This window comes from Ambystoma mexicanum, chromosome 7p (assembly GCF_040938575.1).
Source record: "Ambystoma mexicanum isolate Mex_15411 chromosome 7p, UKY_AmexF1_1, whole genome shotgun sequence".
Taxonomy (NCBI): domain Eukaryota; kingdom Metazoa; phylum Chordata; class Amphibia; order Caudata; family Ambystomatidae; genus Ambystoma; species Ambystoma mexicanum.
In genome coordinates, this window is record NC_090939.1 from 842,595,537 (window position 1) to 842,620,881 (window position 25,345).

At 48.6% G+C, this 25,345-nt stretch overlaps 1 protein-coding gene across 1 annotated transcript in view; it reads right to left on the reverse strand.

Annotated features, from left to right (window-relative positions):
• Window positions 1-25,345, reverse strand: part of PCCA (propionyl-CoA carboxylase subunit alpha) — a 3,020,006-nt gene that overhangs the window by 1,489,919 nt on the left and 1,504,742 nt on the right. Inside the window, exon 15 of the mRNA XM_069637005.1 lies at window positions 8,380-8,448. Within this exon, the coding sequence (XP_069493106.1) occupies window positions 8,380-8,448 (69 nt within the window). The remainder of the gene's footprint in view (window positions 1-8,379; window positions 8,449-25,345) is intronic.

Here is a 25,345-nt window from a genome sequence, read left to right on the forward strand (position 1 = left end):
AAAACCCTCTGCTAACTGCCTCCTTGCAACCAACTTCCGACCTATCTTTCTTCTCCCATTCCTTTCCAAGCTTCTTGAGCGCTTAGTCTAATCTCAACTCTCAATTTTTGTATTTAATCTCTCTCTTCTCCACCCTTCTCAATCTGGTTTCCGCCCCAAGCACTCCACTGAAACTGCCCTCACCTCTGTTCTGAACTCTCTCCTTACCGCTCACTACTGTAAGCAATACTCTGTCCTCGTCGTCCTCGATCGCTGAGCTGCCTCTGATACCATTGATCACCCCCCTTCTCCTCAACACTCTCTCTTCCTTTGGTTTCAAAGGCCCTGTTCTCGACTGGTTCTCCTCCTACCTCTCCAACCGTTCTTTTGCTGTCTCCTGGGGTGGTCGTACCTCCCTTTCTTTCCCCTTGGACTTTGGTGTCCCCCAAGGCTCGGTACTTGGCCCTTTCCTTTTCTCACTTTACACTGCCCTTCTTGCCCCAATCATCTCTTCTTTTGGTATCTCTCACCATTTCTATGCTGATGACACCCAGCTCTTTCTTTCTTTTTCGTCTTTCACTCCTGACATTCAACACAATCTTTCATCCGGTCTTACTGCTATTAAAAACTGGATGTCATCCCACTTTTCCTCCCTCAACAATGAGAAGACCGAAGTCTTATTCTTTCCCTCCACTTCGCCTCTCCCTCCGTCTCCGCCTCCTTACATTCTCTTTCCACCTTCTAATCTCCCCATCTCTGACCATGCTCGCAATCTTGGCCTCCACCTCGACTCCTTCCTCTCCTTTACCCACCATATTTCTCTTACCTCCCTAGCCTGTCGCTACCACCTCTTATATTTCACAAAATCGTTCCTCGCTCACCTTCCAAGCCACTAAACTCTTAATCTCTTCCCTCATCTTCTCTCGTCTTTTCTATTGCTCTACGCTCCTCTTTGGCCTCCTTACCTCTCATCGTGCTCCCCTCAAATCCCTCTTATCACACTGCTATTCGCACCCTTAGCCTTCTCTCGCCTCACGACTCCATCTCTTCTCCGCTCCCTTATCTTGGCTGGCTCCCCTTCCATTCTCAACTTAAATTTAACTTCCTTGGTCTCATTTTTAAATCTCTTCATCTCAGCCCCCCCACCTTTCCTCCCTCCTCTCATTCTACTCTCCCTCTCGCCACCTCCGATCAGCTGACCTCTTCCCACTCACTGTTCCCCTGCCTCCTTGTGCCCCTTCCCGTTCCTTTCAGCTCCTTGCCCCCCTACACTGGAACGCTCTCCCTCTCTCTATCTGTCTATTTCCTCATACTCCTCCTTCCGTTCTTCCTTGAAATCTCACCTTCATACCCTGTCCTGTTAACCCCATCACTTCTCTCTTCCACTGTTCTATTTCTCTCCACAGACCTAGATTAATTTTTCTACATATTGTTTTTATGGTTTGCATTTAAGCTTCCAATTCTATGTATCCAGCTGTTGTAACGTAAAGCCCTTTGGAGTACAGCACATATATATATATATATATATATATATACTGCCAGTAGTTGATTTATAGTATTTTGTGGAGGGTACACCCTACACTGCTAACTTCACCGCAGTTCGTACTCTCTGGGGGAATCAGCAGCCTAACAATAGGAGCAAATTTGGTTTCCTTTGTAAGAGAACGACAAAGAAGAGAATTTGTTTCTCAATGTGCAGCAAAGACCGAAGCGTAATCAGTATTTTGGGCTGAGACAATTTGAGAAATTGTCTCACTCCTTTCTGCATGAAAATAGAATCCGATGGGAATGGGCACGATGATTCCCAGGACACATACCAAATGGTCTTCAATTGAGCAACCACCGAGACCAACAGAAGCTGGAAAGCCAGGGCTAGTACACCAGATTATGAAAGCCCTTTGACAAGAATGAACTTCGCTTTTTAACAAGTATTGAAGCATTTTACCTATGCAACAATGGAAAGTTTGAGCATTGGCAAATGGACCTGTGAGCTCCATCAATAAGAATACAAACTTACCTCATTAAATCAAATATAAATTAAATGCTACCAACGGAACTCAGAACTACAGTAATTTTTAATACTACAGGTTTTCTTGCCTGGCTTTTCCATCCGACACCCTTCCTTCCCAGAATCATGAAAATAACTGCATACCGGTAACGGTGCTACATCTGCCACCAGAATCGGCTTAATATTTAAAATTACAAAAGCAACTAATCAACCAAGTGTACATTGTGAACATTTGTCCCAATCTACAGTCTATGTTTTGCTAATTTACTTTATTTGAATTTACATGACATCTAAAAGACATATTTGAAGTTTAGCATCTTTAGGTTCTCTTTTGCACTTTCCAGAGAAAATTCAGATTTTCAATACTACCATTACAGAAAGTCATAATTCTATTAAAGATATGGGGGCAAAGGATCATGCTTTCTCTCATCTTTACTTTCTCGAGTAGCAAAACATTACAATAATCAATCTAACAAAGCATAAACTACAACCCCCAATTTAGGGCCTGATTCATGGAAGTGTTTTATATTGGCGCAATCCCATAGGAAAACGTTCTGTGAATCGGGCCCTTCGTTTGAGTCTTTCGTAGTTCATACTATTACTGGTCCTTTCAAAACACATGACTTTTCTGGCCAATCAGTCTATATATAAAACCATAAACACTGAAAACCATCTTGACCCATCCTCTTTCTTTCGCTGATCTTCCTTACTACTTTTGTGCATCTCACCCGGTAAACACAAACTGAATTTTAACCTCCATGTTGCTTTTCTTGCTATCTGCGTTGGAACCTACAACATAAAATCATATCACAGAAATCTGGTCTATTCGGGTGACACAGCATCATCGACATAATCCTTCGCCTCTTTGTCTTGAATAGAATTATGACTTTCTGCAACGTTAGTACTGAAAATCTGAATTCTACGTAGACACGGAGGCTCGGATTATGCGTGTTCAAAGCTTACCTACCAGCAATGACGTAATGCTCTCGATTTTAAAATAACATTTCTTAAAATTCAACTCATTTGACCAATCTGTCTTTCATAATATCCTCCAATCGAGCACCTAGGTTGTATGCTTTGAAAGCCATTGCCACAGCTTTCAATATCGATGCCTGCCTGCTGCATCACCCAACTCGCCAGGGTCGCTGGGGTTAACGCCCCATAGGGTTTTCGCAACGCTATGAGCAATTGCATCACACCTGCGGGCAGCAGGTCTCTTGTCATGTTTTCGCATGCTGTTATGCATCGATCTGGACATAGCTTGGGTTGTTTCGGGAATGAGTCATAAAATACTGTCCTCAAACCAGTCTTTGTTCTCTTCGTGATATAGAACATCACCCCCTAACCCCCCTTGGAGAAACCTATTTCCTGGTAACTTCCAACGCTCTTACTTCAGATACTCTCTTGCACAATATGAGACAAAGGTATTGTCACTTTGGCTGTCTGCGCCTTTCTAGATAAATCCATGTTGTCAGGCCATTCTGAAAAGAAACTCAATACCCTATAAGCGTCCCACATTTGGGAGTACTTTGCCGTAGGTGGCTTGAGCATCTTTATACCTCTCAATCTGCATATCAAAGGGCGTTTCCCCACAGGCAGCCCCTCAACACGTGGGAGGCCTGCTGAGCATGCTGTATTGGTCCTGTACGTTCTACTCTGAGCCGCTATTTGTGCTAGGTAATTTGTTACATGCACCACATCTGTTCCTGAGGAATGCACAAACCAACTATGCCATTTTGACCATGCTGAACCGTTTGTTCAACCTTGGGGCGAAGAGGTCGGTTCGACATGGACCCCACTGTGTCATCAGCATTTGGAATACTTACCAATCCAGCTTCCAATCACTGGTGGCCCTGTGGAACCTAGAGTTCCAATTTGCCACTTTGTTCTGTTAACCTGGCAGATACTCTGCTGTCACTAACACTTTTCTTTGCAGGCATAGATGCCAAAAGACCTTTGCATTCTGGATCTTGTGCCTCCCAGTCTGTTTATGTATCTGACTGCGGGCACGTTGCCCATCTTGAGGAGTATACAACATTGTAACCTCTCCTGGGTCCAACATCGTACTGCAAACGATCCTGCTAGCAATTTTAGGCAGTTGATGTGCAGTTTCAGTTCCTGCTCCGACCATCTCCCTCCTGCAGACAGCTATTGCACACCCCATCTGCTGGCATTGGACTCTAATACCACGTCTGGCGATGAGCCAAATATAGCGCTGCCATTCCAGACTTCCATGTGCTGTAGCCACTACTCCAGTTCTGTCCTCGCTTCCTGCAATATCGGCACTATTTGTTTGTAGGATAAGCCTCTCCCGAGATGCTGAATTTTCAGTCTTTGGAGGGGCCTGTAATGAGTGGCCGAGGGAATATTGTCTGAATTGATAATGCCAAGCGTGCCACCAGTCTGGCTATCTCCCGTAGTGACATTATCTCTCTTGTTAGAATGTACCTGATCTCATTCTTGACGCTGTTCTCTTCCCTCATAGGCAAGCTATATGTGCCTTGGTTTGAGTCTACTACAAACTCTAGAAACTCCATTGGCTGCTGCGGCTGCAGTTGGATTTCTCCCAATTCACTAAAAAGCCTAGATGTTGCATTAGATCTATTGTGCCATTCACCTGATCTCGGATCAAATCCCTGTCCTGACACATTGTGCATATAGAGATTCTTTTAGCTACTTAAGAGTGTATTCGTAATAGTAAAGTTTGACGCTTTATTTTATTACTTCGACTAGAGCTGCTATCTACACTATCGAGATTGGGGGCCTAGAAAAAAATACCTTACGGAGAACGTCGATGCAGATTGTAAATATGATATAGAAACCCTGAGGCATTTGTTAAATCAATGCATTGCTACTAAACATCTACTTGATAGTGGTTATACAAAAATTAAGTTTACATGGGAGATGGTAAACACAGAGTAGGCGTTCGCCTTCCATTACTCAGGCAGCAGCCTAGTCTTGAATTATGTGATTATATATGGAAATTGAAAATCTATTGAACCAAATATGAGAAGACATGAATTAGGTGATGTTTTATGAAATTGATAGTTTTTTTAGGTAATTGATGAAATGTATGAATTGAATGTTTAAGTTATTGATTAAATTCATTTTAACATGTATTTTCAGTCCTTGGTGTTTTACAATGTTAAAGGTTTTTTGTAACTAAACACACTTTCATAAAAAATAAAAAAATGTATGCATTTATCGTCCAGGTATATGATCAAGCGAATACCTTGTTCTCTCTGTTTGCTCACCACAAAAGCCCCACCGGGCCAATGCTAGCACGAACGGTAGACATATGAACTCCCATGTCTGATCCCTCGATCGGAACCTCAGAAATCTCTGGTGTTCTGCTGCAATTGGAACCGTTAGGTATGCGTACCTGAGATCTACTGTGGTCAACCGGTCCACATGTTGTAAAATGTCTCTCAGGAGGTGAATACCCTCCATTTTTAAGTGTCTGTACACTATGAAGCTGTTCATTTCTCTTAGATTGATAACCGGCCTCAACTTGTGTTTCCCTTTTATCAGAAACATATTGCTTATAAAGCGGTCTGCGATGCTTGCTACTTACACAATGGCTTCTTTCTGCTCCAGCTCCCTCATCTCTGTGTCTAGCAACTGCTGGTCTTCACTCTATACTAAAGGTCTCAGTAACCTCGCTTGCACTGGTAGTGTATAAGAATCTAAGTGAAGTCCTTGGACAGTGTCTGGAACCTACAGATCTCTGGATATGAGATTCCAGCTGTTTAAGCCTTGCGCTAGTCTCCCGCCTACTGCAGGCATGCCTTCACTCATTTGCGCTTGCTGCTTTGCGTTTGCTCTCACCTGCGCTCTGCAGTTGTTGCTCTGTATGCCATCAGCCCCTTCCCTCTGACTCTTCCCCTCGAGGGAAAGAACGGGTTCGGCTTATGGTCATCCTGTTCCTTACAGTGGCTCCTGTCACTGTTGGACCTGCCATATGCGTAATGGCTGGCAGAGCGGCCTCTGCTTCTGTCAGCCCACCCGAAAACCTGTTTGCAAAGACCCTCTTCTGCGAAGCTTGTGCTTAATCTATTGCAGCGTATTTATTGGCAAACTTGGGTAGTTCCTTCATGAACGAGTCCCCGAAAGGTTTGGCTTTGGCCGCAGCCGGCGCCGCCTCTGAAGTGGCCAGCTTGCTTAGCTTCGGTTCAATCTCAACTAAGAGGGATCTCCGCCTTTCAGCAGTGATCGCACTTTTGGCATTCCCCAACAGGCAGCTGGCTCTCTGAGCCCATCCCCGTCAACACCAGAGGGTCAATGCGTATGTTATTCTCCTTTGCTTCTTCTGCCATATGCAGGCCATTCGTTATCGAACCGACAACGCCCAGCATTTTTATCCTGGCATGAGCACCAGGATCTATTCAGACCCTTCTTTAAGTCTTTAACGTATCTGCCCATGAAAGTGACCATCCGCTCATCTATCTCTGGGGTCTCTGCAATTCCATCTAGCAGATGTGGTCTGGGACACTCAACACTAAGTGTTATTTCTAGTTTTCTTTGATACCGGTGTCCTGGTCCTCTTCAGGTATGCAGCAATTTCTGCAGGAGGCTCCCACTCAGATGACTGTGGATGAATGAGAGAATACGGGTCACAGTCATCCCCTTCCTCCTCCTTATTCTCTGTAGCATTCCTTTTCTTGGGAACTTTCCTGTGTCCTCCCTAACTGGACAATATTGTCTCCACCTTATCCTCTGTGGATTGTTCTTGCCTTACTGCTCATCCAAGCTGCTCCAGGATATGTCCTGCCACCTGCTTTCGTTCACCCTGCACCTCACTGCCTTCCCTTTTCACTTTTTGCCTTCAGTGGCGTGCATGGGGGTGTCTGGGCATCCCGTGCCCTACAGGCTTTTATTCTTCCTCCTTTCTCTCTGCCAGGCTCACCAGCTCCCCTGAGGCTCCTCCTTTCCTCAGCCAGTCCTCCTTAAGGGATAATTGATGAGACCCATGTCCCAAACTGGCCCACATTGCTTTCTGAATGACTAGGCCCATGATGGGATGAACTCTTTTCTGGCCAACGTGAGCTCTTCCTTAACTAGAGCTACTCATCTTGTCTAGTGTTTAATGTTTGTTTGCTTTTTACACAGGAATCTTGGGCCTGTACCAGTCAAAATAATAATAATCTAATGAATAGGCAGTGATTCAATGTATTTTATTGGGTCGGAGTATTGCTGATCTCTCAGCTTGTGAGGTTTTATTGGGGACTGAGTGTTTCACACGCTGGGCACTTACAGCCAGCAGGGGCTGCACGTACTAGAATACTTCACACGTACTAGAGTTCTTCATGAGAAGCGTGTGTGTGTGGTGCCACTCCATTATTATATTTTGTCCGCACCGATATTCCGGCTTCGGGCCAAGCTTAGTAATGGTCACAGAATTGTGATCACAAGCACTGGAACGGCGAAGCCCTGTCGCACTGGGATAACCTTCCATGATCGATGTGCCCCTGTCAGCTGGCCTGTTAAGGTGTGGTCGCCAGAGCTGTTGCCCCACCATGACTGCACGAACTACATGCGGATATGCTCTGCTTGCCCTCAACGTCCGCTGGCACTGCACGCATAGCGCAGAAACATTCAATCATAAACCAACAATGAAATATTTATGAAACCACAATCAAGTAATAATATAAATGGCTGTACTTAACACGCTGCACGAGCAGCAAAGAGAGTGCATGTGTCAAGATGGTTTTCAGTGTTTATGGTTTTTGATATGGACTGATTGGCCAAAAAAGTTTTGAAAGGACTAATAATAATAATATGAACTACCAAAGACTCAAAATAAGTTGGGGATTGTAGTTTATGCTTTGTTGTTATATTGATTATTGTTGTAATGTTTTGCTACTCGAGAAAATAAATATGAGAGAAAGCATAATCCGAGCCTCTGGTTCTTGACAACTCCATGCTTTGTTTCTGTCAGCTAAACCAGTCTTCAGTTTTGGCCACAGTGCATTTGGTTTACTATTCAGCCCAAGCCTGTTTACAGCTGGAGAGGTGAATAACCTGAAAGACATGCACTCCATACCCTGCAAACCTCTTTCATTATAGAACATAATCAGAGTTGGTTCCCATGTTCACTGGGCAAACATGACTGCTACGTGTGTGCACAGTTGTCTTGTACACATTACAGCACCACATTTAGCTAAATCTGATAGTGGCAAGAAGAGCCTTTAAAATGTTTGTCTTCTGAATGGCAACATTAAATTTAAAGAAAGATCAAGGTTTTCTGATTTTTCCAACTAACTGCTTCTGTATTATTGGGACAGGCCTCTTAATAACACTTCTGCTTCACAGTCAAAACATTTATCAAGATGTGCTACATACAATTTGCTAGAATTAAACACAATTGAAATCGGAAATTAGCGAAAACTAACTTTTGATATCATGGGATCATAGTAAATGCTGATGTCACTTCCTTCTTGTATGCCGCTGTCAACACGAACCTTAAAAACAAAAATAAAATCGTAAAACGTCAACTCTACCTTCCACTACATTCACAAGGATACAATTGTTATGAAAAGAAAGCAATCTAAAAAAAACATGCTTCACCATTTCAAGTTTTCTGATGATGGCAGTCTTAACATTTATTTCACAAAGGAAGTGTTTTCGTAGTTCAAGTTATGTTTCTTTCCAAAGGGAGAGCACAGAGATGCTAAAAACTTTGGCACCACTTTATGAAACACACAAACTTTTTCAGAAAGTCTACAGTAACATTTTATTTCTTTTTTAAAATGTTCAATGCTAGTTCGTAAAGGGGGATATGTAATAGATGAGAGGGGCAGGTGGTTCCCCACTTCTATAGGAATGTTTGCTCATTACCACCACAAACTGCCTACCCCCAAACCTTTCATTTGTGGTTACAACTTGCTCCATCTTGAAATTATTTTGTGGACTGGTGAAAATCCATTCAACAGAAATGAATAAACATAAAACAATATAAGTAAATATTGAGGGTTGGGATTGTGAAGACTTGGGTTCTCGGTCAGGAAGCCAAGTGGACTCCACAGAGGATAAAACTCATGGATTTAATGTAAAATGACCTTAGTTTGGAATTCAGTACATAAGTTAGGCCTGGTAAATCTGGGGGGTGGGTGGGGCCAGAAAAGCAAAAAAACAAAAGTCTGTCCCTTGTGTCACTCAGTCTCATAGGTACAGCTCGGCTGCCCTAGTGCGCTTTTCCTAATGAAGACCGGTTGAGTAGTGTCTCTTCAGTAGAACAAACACTCAAGTTCCAAGCTTTTCCGCAATGAAGTCCTGAACGTACCCAAGGATGAGGCAGGAGAGGAGGTAGCTAGGAGCTTGGCGAGGTACTGTTGCGCTTCCTGGTCGCAGGGGCCTGGTTCTAATCCAAAAGCCTGTCTCACTTTCCTTCTAGCCGAACAGGCTCACTTGATCTGCGGCCTGACTTTCAGGCTGTGTCTCTACCAACATCCTTGCCCTTCCACCACAATGTCTTTCCACAGTCCACTCCCTCCAGAAGACTGGCTGACCTACTGTGAATGTAGCCGACCCTGTGCCTCCTAGGAGCATCCCACTGTCTCACCCAGTCTTCCTGTCTCCTCCTCCCTTCCTAGTCTTTGCCTACTTCAACTGACTATAATCTTGCCCCTTTTTTGTGGTTCTTGTCCTACAGCCTTTACTTTACTTCCCAATACTCCAGGATGCTCTTCCTGCATGATACTGCCTCAAGCTCTCCGCCCGCTCAGACCCAATCTCCCTCTTCTCCTGAGTTCAGATTTTCCACAGTCACTATGCAAGAAATCTTAAAAACGATCCAACACCTCAAACCCTCAAATTGTAAAGGAGATGGTTGCCCATACCCTCTGTTCTCTCAGGTCCTCACATGCACCCTATGCTCTCTCTACTCCTCTGCTTGCCCACTCTACTCTCTCCTCCTGAACCTATGGCTCTCTCTGAACCACTGCAGATTCAAATGTATTCAACAATGTCCCTGCTGCGGTTCCTGCGTCAACAAAATCACATTGAGAATGTGGCCACTACATCTTGGCCTGGGATTGGGGTCTGGTGCTGTGAGTCACCCCCAAACACACACAGTTACGACAAAACAGAGCCCTGTCACATTACCCAAAACTTGAATGCAAACAGTCTAACCTTGTTGGCGGAGTCCAAACATTATGCACGTTCTACATTTTAGCGTTTGTGGGATCAGACATTCTTTGTGAACAACATTCATAAAATGTAATGGGGGCATATACAAGACCCCTTAAGCATGGTCTGTCCCCAAAGGTGAACTAAAATGACAAGGGAAGGGATCAAAATGGAATGAAGTTAATATTTTAAAGGGTGTGGGAAAGCATTACCCGAATCCCTTCAAAAACTTGAAAAGTACTGTTGACAACATAAGGGGAAAATAAATCACATTTCCTTTATGGGAAACAAACTCACAATTGTTCTTTTAATAAGTGAATTTTAAAAATGATATTCTTTTCAAGTGACAAATAAAAGCACTTTAGTAGAAAACAAATTAAAACAAAGTGAACACAGTAGTTACAACAAAACAAGGTCACTCAAATCATCCAGCAGATAAAATTCTTTAACATTAATACATTTCAACATTATATTCATGATTCATAGACAATAACTGCTCTGCTCTGTGATATTCATCAGACATAATAATTAGTATATGGTCATTGCTCTTCAATGTTTTCCTATGTGGGAGTACACAATTATATTCAATAAAAAAATTATATGTATAAGAGTGATCAGCTCTACTGGTTAAACAATCTTAGTTCCACACATAATCCCTTCCAATCTAGCCAACTAAGAACTGGGGCAGTAATCCATCTTCTCGCTTGTCGACACGTTTCCACTCTGCTTTCAAGGACTTCCCCTGGACTGAAGATTTGTACTCAAACTTGAACCACAGAGGAACCAAATACCAGAGTGAACATGTCCCTGCACGCCTTTCATGCTGGCTACTGTAAGGAACTCATGGTGGCAACAGTAAAGACAAACACAAGTGATCACAGTTCAAGGGTGTTTATTAAACTGTATAAATGAGTGAGAAAAATACCTAATCTAAACCTAAATCTGAGATGGGAGCAAGCTACAGCGATCAAATAATAATAAGGCAGTCCTAGTGGCGTCTTGTAAAATAAAAAGGGCCTATACTAAAAGAAAACGATTGCCAATCCTTACCGCTAAGTTACTAAATAGTGTGGGATAATGTTCATCAGAAAAGAAATAAGTGTTCACAAAATGATAAATCAGGTCTCACTTCCCCACATTTTTAGCACGGGACAAGGCGGGACTCTCGAGCACAGCACACTCCTGGGCTTCTCCAGCACAAGCTTACAGTTGGTTTCCAAAATATCAGGGCCTTCTGTGGCCAAGTCTCTTACACCAAGTCTCTTGCCTCAGAGGGCCTGATGTATTAACAACAAACAAAATGATCTTTTAAGTAATCTCCCCGTCGGGTGATTTCCTTTCACCCGTGGATCCCCCTCAACCGAGCTTCGATCCTTTTTGTAACCTTGGCTTTGCTCAGTCCGGTTCACATTTGACAGTTTCACACAGTTCACTTATTTTTAATACCTTGCGGGATTCACTTCCCTTAGCTTTTCCTAGCCCCCAGTCAGGCTTTCCACATTTATTGTTTGCACAGTGTTTCCCTCAGCCGGGCACACACGCCCGTTTCAAAATGTAAAAACTTTGTTAATGGGTTAAGGACTCGATTGTATAAGGGATTTTGGCTCGAACCTTGTATGACCACCTTAACTCTTTATGTCGGCCTTTCATACTGCCTCATTTTACTAAAACGTTCACAAGAACAGTGGACCAGCCAGAGTCTTTTGAATGAAAACATTTGGCGCTGGACCACTCTGCAGCTGGTCTTTCCCTCAACTTTAAAAGTTCACTAGCACACAAATTATTTGTTCATAACAAGTTGCCATCTGTAACATTCGTTCAACATCGTCTGGTTTACTATTGGTTCTCCCTCCAACTCACTGGCTGTGCTGACAACCTTGTTGTTTCTTGTCTTTGGAGTCAAGGACAGTACCACTGTTGCAAGTGCGCCTCCCCACCTGAGTTATCAGTGGGGGGAGGGGTCCTGTTCACCATTGGCATCTGTTTCACCACATGTTAGCTGTAGCTCCCGGACTTATGATTCCTTTCACAGAGGCTTCGCAGGTTTGGGTCATAAAAAGCAAGGGCATTTCCCTCCTCGTTGTCCTTTCCGGTTTGACGCCTTTCTTCTCCGTTTGAACCCCTGTCCTGGAATAGCTGCTTCCTCGTGCATTTGTCATTGCTGAAAGTGTGCTCTTGTGCTATGTGTTATGGTCTGCTGTGCGAGTAGGCCTAGAGCAATTAGATGATCCACAGCACAACTGGAGCTTTGTCATGTGTTAAGTCAGACATATGAGCTGGACGAGAAGACAATCAATTATGTTTATTAAATAAAAGAAAACCTCAAACAGCCCTATGTCTATAAGGGTTCCATAAGTACAAAGAAAATCACAAACGGAAGCATGTCAGGATGTCTCACAAACATTCTGCCCAACTATTCTAACCTATGCATGCCATACCACTAAGAAAAAAACAATTACTGGCCTAAGTATGTTTTTAAATTTTACTTTGGCTTCTGGAGGCTGGTTTCTGACACCCACCCAGTTCCATCTCCAACTCTGATTAAACAACCGCCATCTTTTTTTTTCCTCGATGCGAGAGATAGCGCGGCTATTGCAGAGGGTATCAGAAAATGAAATGCAGGACAAAAGCCATTTGCAGGTAAAAAAACATGCAAATGCCAACAGTCTAGAGGTTGAGGTGTGGGGTGTAAGAGGACACAAAGTGAAATGTAAGAGTTGGATGGGGTGTAGGGACTGAGTTTGCAACACAAAGCTTTTCTGTAACCTCGGCTATAGCCATGAATAGCCAAGATTTTATAAAATGGTGTTACAGAAATAGTGTGTGTTGTGGGGGAATGGAAGAGGGAAGGGGAGGTGAGGTGAGGAGGTCATTATGGGTGTGTGGGGAGCAGGCACAGAGGAAGAGGACACTTGGTGAGGGCAGGAAAGCATTTTTTGTGTACGTCTTTCCAATATTCACAGCTATAATAGGACTACAGATAGCAGAGGGTGTCTGTAGTTCTGGACCTGCTGCTTTTTTTTTTAAATGATATTTTGGGGCGTGGCTTAAGGCGCCGGAAATGCGGTGGCCTCGCTGATAGCCTCCGTGGGACGCCCGAGTTCCCGTGGAAATCCGCTTTTAATAAAAGCAACATTAGGCAAATGGAGATAGGCTACATGTGGCGTAACGGCGCGGGAGGGGTTCCCCAGAACGAGGGGCGAAAATGAGAAGCAGCAGCCCGGGAACCTCGACCGCAGGAAAAGCGCCGACCCAAGCATCCCAAATTCAATATGGCGGCAACCGGGACGTGCTGAGAGGGAGGGTGGAAGAGCCAGCTGCCCAGTGTCAGGCCACCATTCCACACACCCACCCTACCGGAATATCAGCGCTCCATCTGCAGAAGGAGCCAAGGTGTGCCAGCCGGGGAAAAAGCACGCTGGGACGGGGCACCCATGACAAGGCACGGCTCCCTGGCCTCAGGGTGACAGGAGGCAGCAGGTCGTATTGTAAAGGCAGATAGCAGCTGAGAGGCAGGAGTGTCATGGCTACCAACAGTTTCACTCCACAGGCACATGGCCCCTCAGTGCAAACACAATCTCATTCAGCTTTCAGAGCTAGGTTGGCTCATGCTCACACCTTCAAACCACTTAGACACAAGAAGGTGGGGTGGATTAAGCCGAGTTAGACCCACTCTTGGTGCCATTCACATGCCCCCACTGACATTGCAGGGAGTGATTAATGAGCAATGGGCTTCTTAGGGCATCCCCCATAAACATTGTTTCCTGGTACACCAAGATGGCCGTTCTGTATGCTACAGGAGCTTGGGACAAGTGCATTCCAGTCTCTGAGAGTAGCTGGTAATATAAGTCAGGCCCAGACTAGAGAACAGGCTTTGCGTTATTCTGCCTGTGGGAAGCAGTGTAACCCTTACTGGCGGATTCACACCAAGAACACAGGAGAAAGACTTGTCAGACGTGGAGCGTGCTTTATTAAGAACTTAACAGCCTCCGGTGCTCCCACTGTGTCGCTCGGTCCCTTTGATCTACAGACCGTTCCGACTTCTCTACGCTACAGCTGATCTTCAGTTCACGTCTCCTTCGTCCACAGCACCGGCTTCTCCGGCTACCACGGACCCGTCTCTACGCCCCTGTAAAGAAACAACTTCAGACTAAGCACTGCATGCAGCGCAAGCAAACCCTATGCTCACGGCAGCCACAAGACCCGCAGCAGAGCTCTTATCCCTCTCAACATGCCACAAGCAGCCGATTCCTGCCTTGCTCCCATCAGCTGTTCACTCTGCACGCGGAACGCTCCGCATTCACCGGCGGCAGCACTTGTGTGCCGACAACAGCGCCACAAGGCGCAGAACAGCTCCCAACACCGGCAGCCGCACATGTGTGTGCTGACAACAGCGAAACAAGGCGCAGATCAGCTACCAAAAGCCACTTACAGGCCACAAACTCCATACAGCAACAGTACCAACTACCAAGGACGCAAAAGGCCACTCATAGGACACAGACTCCATAAAGAGACACATCAGGTACTCCTAAGCCATAGCAGGCCTGGGCTAGGGTACCAGTGAGTGCCAGTGAGGAAACTGGTGCACACACATACCACTGAAGAAAAATTGGTAGCTTCTCATCAGAGTTCATCCGTACAGAAGATTTGCGTCCCTGCACAGAGCAAGATGAAGAGCTTACCGTTATGAAATGTCAGGCGAGCTGAGCACCTGTGGGGATTCTAGCGGGATTCAAGGGAACCAGGGAGGAGGGAGGTTTTGGAACACACAAGCAATAATACCAATCCTCTTCCTTTAGGTGCAGTCTCTACAGTTAGAACCCAACCAACCCGAGGCTCCGGATTCTCCTGCAGAGACTAGGTAAGCGTAACAAGGAGTCCCCATGGCGCTAGCTGGATCGGAGGAGCTGGCAGCTCCCAACAGCGAGACAGCGAACCCACACAGCTTCAGCCGTGTGACTGCAGGAACTGGCGGCAACCCCCACACATGAGGAGAGCCCAATCTGTGGCAGCGGTGCGACCAGGGCCACTCCAGCTGCCTGAAAGGTAAGGCCGGCCCACAGCAAAGAGCTAGGCTCGAGGGCCTCATAGTAGCTGGCAGATTTCCCCCCCCCCCCCCGGACCTCCCTGAGAGACTCCTGGGGCCGCAGCTGAGGAGGATCAGCTGCGTCCCATCTGCAACAGCCCACTGGGGGCAGAGAGACTAGGGAAGCCGTCCCCGCCCCACCCCCAGCAGCCAGACAGGAGGGGAGGGAAGCGAGAACCCTGGCAGCCCCAAGAGGGGCGACAGCAATCCAGCTCACTGCACAGCGTGGCCGCTCCAACACCCTAGGCCTGGCACCCACCGCCCACATGGGGGCCAAGTACAACAGACTCACAAGCTCAGCCCAGCCGCCCGAATACCTGGAACCAGGGAGTCATCAAATAGGAGGTGGGTGGTCCTGCCACGGATCTCTTCAAGGAAAGTTGAGCTAATGTTTGTCTCAAAGCCCTGATCAGACCAGCAGTACCATTCATTGCTTCATTGGCACTTAAAATCAGCGATGCCCATCATCTTGCTGTCTTTTAGACTATCAAGCACTCACTGCATATCAGCACAGCCTAGTGCCAACTAAACAAAGAATACAACCCCTGGTATTTCTGTACAGAAGATTCAGCAGCACACATAAGCCATGCCATGTAAGCCTCAAGGATGACAACCGGCATAAGACTAGTGGAGTGGGAAGGCTTGGTGGCCCGCTCTTCTCCCAGAGTGCAAGGAGGCTCACACCAGCAGGCCAGAACAGGGGAGCGGAGGGAACGGAAGGCACCCTGGTCCAAGTTATCCAGGCGCTCCAGGACCCTGAGCCCTAAGCAAGACCAGGATCAGCAACAGCTCCAGGAACGCAACAAGCCACATCCCTTACATTAAAGGGCATAGCCAAAGCTACTGCAGAGCAGCAAGGCAACTCCGGGAGCAGCATCAGGAACAGAAGGGCCACAAACCCTGAGCCAAGTAACGCAGTCACAGGTGCAGCAAGGTGGTCACGCAATGCAGGAAGCGGCGAGAGACCTAAATTCACCGGGCGCTGGCTGGAAGTTTTTGGTAAGCCTAACCACATCTCCCCAGCGCGGTCTCAACCTCCCCAGCCAAAATGGCCAAACAGAAGACCTCAAAATAATAAGAGAAACCCAAGAAAGCGGACTCTAGTGGAACCCAAGCCATCTCACCCAAGATATCACCGGGCCAATGGGCCACGAGGGACATACAAGCCTGATTAGCAGACATCAAGTCGGAATTCCGCAGCTGCATGAGGAGCAAGTTACTTACCTGTAACTGTTGTTCTCCAGCATGGGTCTGGCATGGATTCACATGCTCATGAATATTCCCAGTTGTCAAGTTGGGAATCCTTGGTAAGGAAAAAATTAGTTTCAGTTTAGTTTCTGAACTCTCTTTCTACTAATAACCAATTACTGGTCTCTGGGTCATATTGCCCCCAGGCAATCACTGCCCTCTACCAAACCCCTCCTCTGGCAGCCATCTTCAGATTTGGTAGCACGTAAAGTGGCAGTATTTGTATTTTGTATTTTATTGATTTATAAAGCGCCTTACGGCAAAGCGCTGTACATGGAACAACATAATGCATAAAACATGAACATTAAAACTGTTGAAGCATTACAATGTGAATTAATCAAACAACAAAACAGTGAAAAGAGCAATTAACTGAAGGGGAGGGAGGAAAGGGAGATGGGACAGGTTGGGGGAGTGAAGGAGGAGGGCAGGGAGGGAAGAAGAGAGGGAGGGGAAGGGAGAGAGTCAGGGAAAAGAGTGAAGAAGGGGGAAGTAGAAGGTGGTAGGGGTTTCAAGGAGGAGGATGGAGAAGGAGAGATTTAAGGGAAGTGCGTAATGAAGTGAAGGTGGGGGAAGAACGGATAGCAAGTGGAAAGGAGTTCCAGTGAATAGTAGCTAAGAGCTATAGGTGCGAAAATGGGAGGAGGCACAGAGGGGTGGGGGTGAAGTGAAAAGGAAATGGTCAGCGGACCGAAGGAAACGGGAGGGGGAGTAGAAGGAGAGAAGGGAGGAGAGATAAGGAGGGGCAAGACCACAGAGAGATTTGAAGACCAGGCAGAGAAATTGAAATTTAAGTTGGGAGTGAAAAGGAAGCCAGCCAAGGTAGGAGAGGAAGAGATGGAATCACAGGAGGTAAGGAGGCAGAGGGTGCGAACAGCAGAGTGGTAAATGGTTTTAAGAAGGGCAAGGTGAGAAGTAGGAAGTCCAAAGAGTAAGGAAGAGCAGTAGAAGAGGCGGGAGAAGATGAGGAAGGAGATTAAGAGTTTAGTACCGTAGAAAGTGAGAGAGGGGCGGATTTTGCGAATGTTGAAGAGGTGGAAGCGGCAGGAGCGAGAAGTGAGGGAGATGTGTTGGGAGTTGGAGAGAGAGGAGTCGAAGAGAATGCCTAAATTATGAGCCTGAGGAGAGATGGGGAGATTGGAGGACCAAGAGAAGCGCTGCAGAGCGGTTGGAGCAAGGGTTTGCATGTAAATCCATGCCAGACCCATGCTGGAGAACAGTTACAGGTAAGTAACTTGTTCCTTCTCCAGCATGGGGTCTGGCATGGATACACATGCTCATGCATACAAGAATACATAGCAGTACACACATGCACAACCACGGGATGTAGCAAGGCTCAACATCAAGCATTTCAACAACTGAACATTAAGCATCTCTTACCTGCTCACCAGGCTCACCTTCAAGCGAACAGGTTGCGCAGCACTGCTTGGCCGACTCTGGACTCCTCCCTGGAATCCCGGTCGACGCAGTAGAATTTCGTGAAGGTGTGCGTCGACCTCCACGTAGCTGCCCTGCAGATGTCCAGCAGGGGCACACCAGACAGGAACGGCGTAGTAGCAGCGGTCGCTCGGGTCGAATGGGCTCTCGGATGGCCTGGCAACAGTCGGTTTGCCAACCGGTGACAGTGCATGATGCAGCCGGAGAGCCATCTGGAAATGGAAGCCTTGGAATGGGCCTTCCCTTGGTCCACCAGACCAAAGTTCACAAACAGCTGTGATGTCTTCCGAAAACTCTTCGTGCGGTCCACGTAGACCTTCAGCGCTCTAGCCACATCCAGCGAGTGCAGAGGCCTCTCAGCCTACGACGGGAATAAAACAAGAAAAACCAAGGGCTCGTTGAGATGGAAGTCTGACAGCACCTTGGGCATGAAGGAGGGGTGCGTCCTCAGCACTACCCTCGCCTGGTGGAATGTCAGGTACAGAGGCTTACACGAGAGGGCCTGGATCTCTCCCACTCGTGCGGAGGTGATGACCACAAGAAACGCTGTCTTCCATGACAGGAATTTCAGCGGCGACGAGCAAAGCCTCGAATGGCGGTTCCATGAGCCTGGTCAGCACCACATTGAGCTCCCACGCCGGGGCCGGAGCCTTCACCGGTGGGAACGTGCTGAACAGTCCTTTCATGAACTCCTTCACCAGGCGGTGAGACCACAGCGACGACCGCCTCGGAGTTCTGGAGTAGCGGGAGATAGCCCACAGATGAATTTTGATGGAGGCATGCGCCAGCCCCGCCTTGGCCGGTGACAGCAAGTACAGCAGTATGGGGGGCCGTAACCCGTAGAGGGTTGATCTACTGTGCACGGCACCAGACAGAGAACCTCTTCCATTTATGTCCATAGCACTTAAGAGTCGAAGAAGCCTTGGCAAGTACCACCTTGCAGTCCGCCGGGATGTTGTAGCCTCCAAACTCTAGTGCTGCAGGAGCCAGGCCTGCCGGTTCAGAGATCCTGGGTCGTGATGCAGGATCGCGCCTCCTTCCCTGGCGAGAAGATCCGCATCCGTCGGTAGCTTGACAGGAGGGGACGCAGACATGTCCAGAAGGTCCGGGAATCATATCTGCCTCGGCCACGCCAGTGCGACGAGGATCATCCTGCACCGGGACCGTCTGAGTTGACTGATGAGTCGCAGGAGCAACGGCAGCGGTGGGAACGCATAGATGAACAAGCTGTCCCAGGGGAAAGAGAATGCATCCCCCATGCACCCCGGCTGGGGAAACCTGCTGGCGAACTTCCGGCACTTGGTGTTTGTCGCGAACAGATCGATCTGGGGATTGCTCCATCGTCGGATTAGGAGATCTACTTGACCTTGATGAACCTCCCATTCGTGGCAGGAGCGCAGCTCCCTGCTGAGTGAGTCAGCAACAGTGTTCTTTACTCCTGCCAGGTGAAAGGGTACCAGGAACATCCCCTGGGCGACGGCCAGAGATCCTGTGCTTCCTTGGAGAGAGCTGGGCATCTGGTGCTCCCCTGCTTCTGGATGTAGAACATTGTGGTGGTGTTGTCGGTGAAGACCCTTATCAATTTGCCCTTGAGGGACAGAAGGAAGGACCCGAGGGCCCAGAATACAGCCCGAAGCTCCAGGACGTTGTTGTGCAGTGACATCTTGCGTGGAGATCTCCCGTGTGCGTGCCCCATCCCTCCAGGGAGGTGTCCGTCGTCACAATCTCCTGATGTGCTGGGTTCTGGAAGTCCAGGCCGCTGCGAGATGCGCCTGGGTGCCCCACCACTGGATCGCTTGACGGAAAGTCCCGCTGAGGGAGATCTGGTCTTCGAAACTTCCCGCCACTTGTATCCACCGGGTGTCGAGGAACTCTTGCAGAGGTCGCATCCGCAACCTGCACAGTCGCACGAGGTAAATGCACGACAACGTCATGCCGAGCAAGGACTTGATGGACCTCACCCTGGCTACTTCCAAGGTCAACAGCCGTTGTACCTGGCCCAGGAAGGCCTTTATCATGGCCTCCGACGGTGAAATAAGCCACGCCACCGTGTTGAGGCTGGCTCCCAGGAACAGGGCGTCCTGTGATGGCACCAAGCAGGACTTCGCAAAGTTTATCGAGAACCCCGGTTCCGGGACGGTCCTCGCTGTGTGGTCGACGGCGAGTTCCCTTGGCTTCGCTCGGTTGAGCCAATCGTCCAGATAGGGGTAGACGTAGATCCCCTGCAGGCACAGCTGCGCCGCTACTGGTGCCAGGCACTTGGTGAAGACCCTTGGTGCAGACTTCAAACCGAAGGGCAGTGCCTTGAACTGATAGTGTCTCCCCTGGACCACGAAGCGTAGAAACTTTCAATGTCCTTTGTGTATGGGGATGTGGAAGTATGCATCCTCCAGGTCCAGAGACGACAGGAAGTCCCCCTCTTCCAGCTGTCCCAGCACGTGCTGAAGGGTGACCATCCGGAATTTTTGGGATCTTATGTATTTGTTGAGGCGGCGGAGGTCCAGGATAGGCCGCCAGTCTTCTTTCGGACAGGGCCCCGGAGCCTCTTCGGGACGAGTTCTATCGTGCCCTTTGCCAGCATCGCTCGTACCTCCAGAAGTAGTTGTGGAATGTGGTCTTCTTTACTGGCCACCGTTGGAAAGTCTGGGAACTTCCTCTGGAACTCCAGAGTGTGCCCGTGGGCCAGGGCATCCAGTACCCAACGGTTGGTGGAGATGGATTCCCACACACTGATGAATTTCACCAGCCGGCCTCCCACCGGGGTGCTCGGGTGGGGGCCTGACGTTGCGGCCGGTTCAATCCTGCTTCGCCAAGGCCTTGGCCCCTTGGCGACGGCGACAATGTCCAACAGCCTTGTTGCAGCATCTGTAGGCGTCCTGCGACGAAGAGCAGGCCACCTGGCGGTATGACGAAGAGCTTGCACCAAATCCTTTGGAGGCACCTTGGGACTTTCCTCCGGAGGTCTGAAAGGACGGCCATCGCTGATGTGGCGTGCCCAGGGCACGGGCCGTCTGTCTGCCTTGATGGCCTACAGTGACTTGTCCACTGCCTTGCCAAACAGGTTGTTCCTGTCGAAGGACATGTCCAGTACCCTGGTCTGTTAGTCCTGACGGAAGTCGGTGGCCCTGAGTCAACCGCACCGGCAAAGGCAAATGCTGATGCCCATCTGGCGAAAACCGATGTCGCCGATATCTGTGGCTACTGTGATGGCGTGGTCCGACGCCACCTCGCCCTCCTGCAGGATTTCAAGGGCTTGCGCCCTCTTGTCTGGAAGGAAGTCCAGGAGGGGGGCGATTTTGAACCACAGCTCCCTATCATAGCGGGCCACGATAGCGAGAGCTTTGGGTGCCTTAATGGGCGTCACATGGCGTCTAGCTTCTTCCTCTCGCCGTCCGGCGGAGAAGTGCAAGTTGATGCCGTCGCTCCTGCAGATTTCTTCTTGGCCTCCGCAGAGACCACTGAGTCTGGGGACGGCTGCGCCCTGAGGCACATGCGAGTGGAGTCTGGGACCCGGTACTACTTCTCATACTGGTCTCTCTTCGCAGGGGCCGTGGACGGGTTCTTCAGAAGAGACAGCCCTTCGTCCCAGATGTCGTCCAACAGCGGGACTGAGAAGACGATCGTCCTCTTAGCCACTCGTCGTTGATAAAGGAACCCCTCCCTCTTCTGCTCTTTGGGGCATAGCTGGAAAAGTTCTGATGCCCTGGTGATCATGGCGTGAAAGGAGCCAATTTCGTGGAGAGCGGAAGCCCCGTGAGGGGGTGGTGGAACATCTATTCCGTCGTCACCACCGTCGTCCGTCCCCGTCGTCACCCTCGGTGGAGGGGATGGAGGTGAAGGATGGAAGGGCGGGGGAGGATGGACTCGCCTCCGCTTGAGTGGAGGACTCCCTGATGGTCCAGGCGCCGCTGGATTGTCCACCGGAGGTAAGGACAACCTTGTCCTTATCTCTGTGCACAAGGTGTGCAGTGCCAGCAAAATGTCATCTGACCTGTCCTTTGGCGGTGGCATCGGTTGCGACGGGAGCGTCGGCAGAGGCGTGGTGTCCGGTTCGTCGTTCTTCATCGGCTCCACCCTTGCTCTACACATCCGCCTCATCAGGATCCTTACCGTAGGCCCTGACCTTGACGAACCTCTTGTCGAGGACTGTCTTGAGGCCAGACAGCTCGTCCTTGGAGGAGGTAACTCAGTCCGTTAGGTCTATTGCGTCACCCCCCCCCCCCTCCTTCTCAGCCCGGGGTTTCACAGGGGTCTTTTCGATCGGCTGGAAATACAATTCCCTCTGGGATGGCAGGGAAACTCTAGGACTGGAGGTCGTCTCCACTGGGGTCGCCTCCGCAGGCTTCGCCAGGGCTGTCACGACTCCCTCAATTGAGGCCTTAGCTGTGGTGAATCTGGGCCTTCACGACCTTAGGCGCGTCTGAGGCCTTCACCTTTGGGGGAGGGTCACCAACTCGCTCCCTCTTGGCTTTCTCCATTGGGGTCGGCCGGGGTTTCTCCCGAAGCTTACCTGGGTTGTCAGACTTCCTCTTCGAGCCGGAGCGTTGGCTCGTGGTTGATGGTGCTGGCTATGCAGCGCCCTGTCTGGCAGCCGAGGAGCCCGAACCAACAGCGCTCCCGGTCCCCGCGGACTCACAGTGCTTTGCCTTTTGTTGGGCTCCCGTTGCCGGAGCGCCCTTGTCAGAAAAACAGTTGTTTGGGGCAAGAAACAGCGCGTTACAGCCAGAAAATAGGCTGTTCTGGGAATAAACTACATTTCCCAGCATGTCTAGGGAATTCAGTAGTCCGGGGTTTTCGCGCTATGCAGCAGCTGGCAATTAGGAAGGAATAAAATCCCCAACCGCCCGTGCCTTGGTGCAGATAATTAATGATTATGTGCACGGGCGGCAGTGTGGAGAGTTTGTGAGCCCGGTTATTTTCTCGGACGCCGGAGGACTGGTGGGCGTCAGCACGGATTCCAGGAACAAGATAAGCATGCATCCCGGACCGCGGTGGTGATTTACAAACAGCTTGGACGTGCTTTGGAAGCAGCAGTCTTCAGGGCTTGGGTGTCCTCGTGAGGCACCCGGGCCATCAGCTAAGTGCATTTTCCATGGTGTTCTATTTTATGGCTACGAAACTTGTGAAGTCATTAGTTATGTGTACGTGTGAGGGAACACGGGACCACTTTGATACGGAGCAGGCTGATTTACTTTGTTCAGGAATATCAAGTGTTTCACTAAAAAACAGGAATTAATGCCTAAGCATATGAGAATAAGGACACTGTGTTTTGTTTGTTGCATGTATTTCCTGTGCAGCATTTGTTTGTTGCTTCATTGTGATCATGGGGCCATGAGTCCAATGTGTTTCATCCCAGTCTGTGCCATCATGCTTTATGTGCTAAAGTCTGTTTGGAGCATAATTGTTCCTAAATGTTTATGTTCATTATGTTTGAGTTTCTAACACCATTTACGTTGTGTTTAAAGTCAGGTTATGTGTTCTTGCTTATGAAAAGATACTATGAATATGCATATACAGTTTGAAGGGGTTCAAAAAACATTCTGGAGGTCAGGTTAGGACAGGTCCAGGAGTTATTATATAGCTTTCAGCGTACCTGTTTGGAGTTATTGTTATAAATTGCATGTTGTGTTTCCCCCTCCTTTCCTTTGTCATTCCACCCCCTTTCCCTAACTCCTTTTTCCCCCCCCCATTGGCTGTCACGTGGCTCCTTGTGTTACTAGTTCAGGCGCCCGTGCTAACCAAGGTGGGAGGGTCGAATCTATTCGGCTTCTGTGGTTCGGGAGAGAGGGTCGAGACCCTTATCCCTTTGCTTGCATTGACAGCCCTCAAAGGTCTTAGAAGACCGCTCAGACTACTTCTTCTCACCTGCTGCTGGGCTCTTAGCCTCCAGCCAGTTAGCTTGTTGCGTGAGACGGTCCTTCATGGTCCGGACGAACATGTTCTTGCAGAACGCACAGTCCTCCTCCACGTGCGACTTGTCGGAGTGCAGGCAGTAGAGGCACCGGAAGGGCTCATCCTCCTTGAAGACGTTCTGTAGTCTATATCCTGGGCAGATGGGATCCAACGGGCGTCGAGTCTCCTTTGTCCTGGGCCATGTCCACGCAGGGTAGGCCTCAAAGATCTTCTGGAATCCTCCAAGAAGTGAAATTCGATGAAATTCAACCCTTGAGGGGCGTAGAGATTTCCAAGATGGGTCCCCGTTAATCAGAAGATGAATCGGTGGAGCTTGAGGCTCGAATTGACCGGAAAAATAAGAGTAAACTCTTTGAAAAATGCAATGCGCAGTAAAAGCTCGAGAGCTAAGCACAAGGACTCCCAACACTTCAACGTGCGGTCAAAATCTGAAGATGGCTGCCAGAGGAGGGGCTTAGGTAGAGGGCAGTCATTGGCTGGGGGCAGTATGACCCAGAGACCAGTGATTTGTTATTAGTAGAAAGACAGTTCAGAAACAAAACTAAAACTGTTTTTTTCCGTACCGGGGATTCCCAGCCTGACAACGGGGTATATCCATGCCAGACCCCAAGCTGGAGAACGGAGGTAACAGCTAAAATAGAATGGCTAGACAATCGAATGGAGGAAGTGGAACGTAGGGTCCCCGAAACGGAGGACCAGGTCGTGGATCACTCGATGCAGCTCGCGAACCTGCAGTGGAAACTCTGGTCTCTGGAGGAAGACAAGGGCTTGAAACGCAAACAGGAGGACTTGGAGAACAGAGCCCACAGAAATAACATTCGAATCAAAGGAGTACAAACTTCAATCTCGGACCAGGCCCTGCCAGCATACGTTCGCAAACTTTTCCAAGCGATCCTCCCCAACTGCGACAAGTCCTTACTCCTGCTGGATCGCACCCACAGACTGCGCAGCTGAAGGGGCTACCCAACAGCGGATCCGCCTGAAGTGATTACGCTGGTCCATTTCCTCGCCATGAAACAAGAAATGATGTTCGCAAGTTGCACCCAAGGGGACTTGACTTATCAAGGGGCCTCGCTGCAAGTCTTTCAGGACCTGGCATCCACAACAGTATTTATTCGCATTTGTATAGCGCACTTACAGCCCATGGACATCGAGGCGCTGTTACAAGTAAGTGTTGGATTCTTAATTCAGCGAATATGCATGAGACCAGAGGTCTTATGGATACACAAATACAGGCATATTTGCAGTTGAAGCATGAAATTCGTCATACAGTAACAGAATGCAGTCAGGTACGTTTCATACAAAGAGCTTGGTTTTAACAGCTTTGCGGAAGGCTTGGGGGATTCAATCATTCTTATGTGCGGTGGCAGAGCGTTCCAGTGGGTGGCGGCCCGTGTGGGAAAGCTGGCACCACCGGCACGCACCTTGCGTGTTTTGGGCGTGACAATCATGTTGAAGTAGCACATTCCTAATGGTCTGGTGGCAGAGTGCTTGGTTATTCTTTGGGTGAGGTAGGGTGGAGCAAGTTCATGGAGGCATTTGTGGGTGAG